Source organism: Mandrillus leucophaeus, unplaced genomic scaffold (assembly GCF_000951045.1).
Source record: "Mandrillus leucophaeus isolate KB7577 unplaced genomic scaffold, Mleu.le_1.0 Scaffold192, whole genome shotgun sequence".
NCBI lineage: Eukaryota > Metazoa > Chordata > Mammalia > Primates > Cercopithecidae > Mandrillus > Mandrillus leucophaeus.
Genome location: NW_012101943.1, coordinates 847,872 through 851,879, shown reverse-complemented (window position 1 = coordinate 851,879; position 4,008 = coordinate 847,872). Strand labels below are relative to the sequence as shown.

At 39.4% G+C, this 4,008-nt stretch overlaps 1 protein-coding gene across 1 annotated transcript in view; it reads right to left on the bottom strand.

The window, feature by feature from the left end:
• The window catches only part of SNAPC1 (small nuclear RNA activating complex, polypeptide 1, 43kDa), a 39,641-nt gene that overhangs the window by 17,128 nt on the left and 18,505 nt on the right, over positions 1-4,008 (bottom strand). The window contains exon 8 of the mRNA XM_011978273.1: positions 1,609-1,759. Within this exon, the coding sequence (XP_011833663.1) occupies positions 1,609-1,759 (151 nt within the window). The remainder of the gene's footprint in view (positions 1-1,608; positions 1,760-4,008) is intronic.

Here is a 4,008-nt window from a genome sequence, read left to right as displayed (position 1 = left end):
AGGCGGAGCTTGCAGTGAGCTGAGATCCGGCCACTGCACTCCAACCTGGATGACAGAACGAGACTCTGTCTCAAAAAAAAAGAATGGATGCTGGATATTATCAAATGTCTTCTTTGGTAACTATTAAAATAAATTCACATTTTCCCCTTTAACCTATTGATGTGGTAAATCATATTAATAGATTCTGAATGCATCCTGAAATAAGTGTACTCAGTTGTTTTTGTGTCTAGGATTATTTTTGATACATATGACTTAGGATTTTTTCAGTAATACTCATGAGTTTAGTCTAACAATTTTCTTCACAATATCCTTCAGCATTGTGAAAGGAAGTAGAAAAATTTCCTTTTGAACTATTTCTCGATCATACTTAACAAATATGGTATCTCCTCTGAATTCTCAGTGCACTTCAAGCTACTGTTATAGTACTTAATCATATCTGGGACATATTAAAGGTACTTAACTTCAATTCTCCTTCCACTGCTTCAATAAAGGGGGAAAAAATGCTAAAAGGCTGTTAACTTATCTTCATATATTCCTGCAGTAGTTAGGAGTGAATTTCGTATTAGTATTAAATATTTACTAATGTTTCTAATGCTCTTTTTCTCACCCCAAGTAAACCTGTTAATCAAATTCCAAATTTATGTAGGGTACATATATATTATTCATACAATTTTTTAAAAAAACAAACTATTGCTGGGTGCAGGGGCTCACGCCTGTAATCCCAGCACTTTGGGAGGTCGAGGCCAGTGAATCACGAGATCAGGAGTTCAAGACCAGCCTGGCCAACATAGTGAAACCCCGTCTCTACTAAAAATACAAAAAAAAAAAATTACTCAGGTGTGGAGGTGGGTGCCTGTAGTCTCAGCTACTTGGGAGGCTGAGACAGCAAAATCACTTGAACCCGGGAGGCGGAGGTTGCAATGAGCTGAGATCGTGCCATTGCACTCCAGCGTGGGCAAGAAGAGCAAAACTGCATCTCAAAAAAAAAAAAAATGCACTGGATAATTCTAGACTGATTTCATAACTATCTAGCTATTAATTATCACTTTAGACAAGTTATTTAATCTCTATAGGCCTAAATTTCTTTCTTTTTGTTTTTTGTTTTGAGACAGTCTTGCTCTGTCACCTACGCTGGACTGAAGTGCATGATCTCAGCTCACTGCAACCTCCACCTTCCAGGTTCAAGCAATTCTCGTGCCTCAGCCTGCCAAGTAGCTGGGATTACAGGCATGCACTACCATGCCCAGCTTTTATATTTTTAGTAGAGACGGGGTTTCACCATGTTGGCTAGGCTGGACTCGAACTCCTGACCTCAAGTGATCCACCCACTTAGGCCTCCCAAAGTGCTGGGATTACAGGCATGAGCCACAGCACCTGGCCAGGTCAAAATTTCATCACCTATAAAATGATACATTTGATATGATTCCTAGGGTCCCTTTCCAGCAATAAGTTTCCAAGAATCTAACAATTTATTTTTAACATTAAATCTCACAAAAATGTTCTCAAACAAGTATCTAATCCTTCTTAACAACGAAATAAAGATGAGGCAAAGTTGTAAATAAAACCCATTCTCCTTTGTTGAGTCTTAGTAAGACTTTAAAAAATTACCTTTGTTTCTGAAAGACATCTTCCTTCCTGCTGGTTTCAATCTTTCTTTCTTCTCTTTTTTCCTAGTTGCTTTGACTTGCCCTTGACCAGATGCAGAATCACAGTCAGAAGAGTCAAGTTTGACTTGACGATGCCTTCTTGATTTGGATGCCTTAAGAGTTACAATCCAATTAACCAATAAATTATAAAATGAATACAAATGATAGGTAATTCAGAGGAAGACAAAATGTACAATCAAAGATGAGGAAAGATTTACAGAAGTATCTGTCATAAAGTACTTTACTATTACCCCTGGCTGGTTTACTATAATATAACTACCTGAGTCATGTAAATAGTCTATTCTTTTTATAACATGAAGTTTCCTGCAGCTGTCACCACTATCTGCTCACATGGGCTTCAAATGAAGTTGTTCTATTATCTGGCATGGTTGGGCAACAAAGGTGTAGAGGCATCTTCTAATAAACTTACTTCCCGTAGGCACTACCATGTGTTCCAAGTAGAAGTACTTCATGCTTGGCTCCAGGTTTGGCCATGTGGCCCAGATCTGGCCACAATAAGTTTAACATCCCCATGGCCAGGGTAATTTGTTGGGAGTGGGGAGACAAGTAGGCGGGGTATGTGGTATGTATCATGGCTAATGAAATGTTATTTTGGAATTGTTTAACTATTAGGAAGGAAAGATTCTTTCTTGCCTTGGAAGCTAAAACTGGGAACATGCAAGGCTGAAGCTGTCAGGAAAATAGCACTTGACGGCAGTGAAAATGGAGGGCCAGTCTTAATGATATCTTTGTCTGAGACACAGATATCTTTAGCCAATCCTGGCTATGGATTTGTTTTGTTGTATCAGTAGGTGAATTCCCTTACTTGCTTAAGCAAAGAATTTTCGGTTAATGTTGTATATGCAATACAGGTATTAACAATTCTTTTTTCTTTTCTTTTTTTTATTTTTATTTTTTATTTTTGAGATGGAGTCTTGCTCTGTAGCCCAGGATGGAGTGCAGTGGCACGATCTCAGCTCACTGCAACCTCCACCTCCTGCTTTCATGCCATTCTCCCGCCTCAGCTTCCCGAGTAGCTGGGATTACAGGCACCCACCACCATGCCTGGCTAATTTTTTGTATTTTTAGTAGAGACACGGTTTCACCGTTGGCCAGGATGGTCTCAAGCTCCTGACCTCATGATCAGCCCACCTTGGCCTCCCAAAGTGCTGGGATTACAGGCCTGAGCCACCGCGTCCGACCAACAACTCTTAAAAAGCAACCACGTATAGTTGTCTCTCAGTATCCATGGAGGATTAGTTCCAGGACTTCCTTCGGATACCAAAATCCAGAGATGCTCAAATTCCTGATGTAAAATTGTGTAGTATTTGCATATAACCTATGCACTTCCCTCCCATATACTTTCAATCATCTCTAGATTACTTATAATACCTAATATTATGAAAGTGATTGTCATATTATTCAGGGAATATAACAGCAAGGAAAAAAGTGTGTCCATATTTGGTACAGATGCATTTTTTTGTTCAAATATTTTCAATCCACAATTGGTTGAATCCATAGACGCTGAAACCACAGATACACTACGGTAACCAAAACAGCATTGTACTGGTACAAAAACAGACACCATAGACCAATGGAACAGGACAGAGAACTCAGAAATAAAGCCACACACCTACAACCACCTGATGTTTGACAAAGTTGATAACAAAAATTGACAAGTGAGACCTAATTAAACTACAGAGCTTCTGTAAAACAAAAGAAACAACAGAGTAAACAGACAACCTACAGAATGGGAGAAAATAGTCACAAACTTGGCATTCAATGAAGGTCTAATATTCAGAATCTATAAGAAAATTAAACAATTCAACAAACAAAAAAACCACCTCATTAAAAAATGGGCAAAGGGCTGGGCACAGTGGCTCACATCTGTAATCCTAGCACTTTGGAAGTCTGAGGTGGGACTGAAAAAACAGGCAGGTGCATTGAAAATCTATAGAGAATAGTGTCTCATTCCTCAAACTCAGAGCTAGGCAACTGACTTTCTCCTATACAAAACAGAAGGCCTGCTGCTCTCTGAAGAGGCTAAACGAGAAAGGCTGTGGGCTCAAAGGAAACTGGTGTAGGTGAGGAAGGAGATGAGGACTCTTACTGAAAATAGAGGGGCTGAGTGAAACCTGCATAACGAATGGTGAGCCTCATGTCTGATTCTCTCTGTAGGCTCCCAAAACACTGGCAGCTGGGCTTATTGCCCACCCTCCTCCCCTAGACAAGGAAGTGAAAGATTGTTCTTTAAATAACTAGATCCAAGACAAAGAAATCTAGAGGTTAGATAAGCTCTTGATCTCCTCTTGACCACCCTTAAATATGAAAAGACATCTGAGGATCTTCAATCATATATATA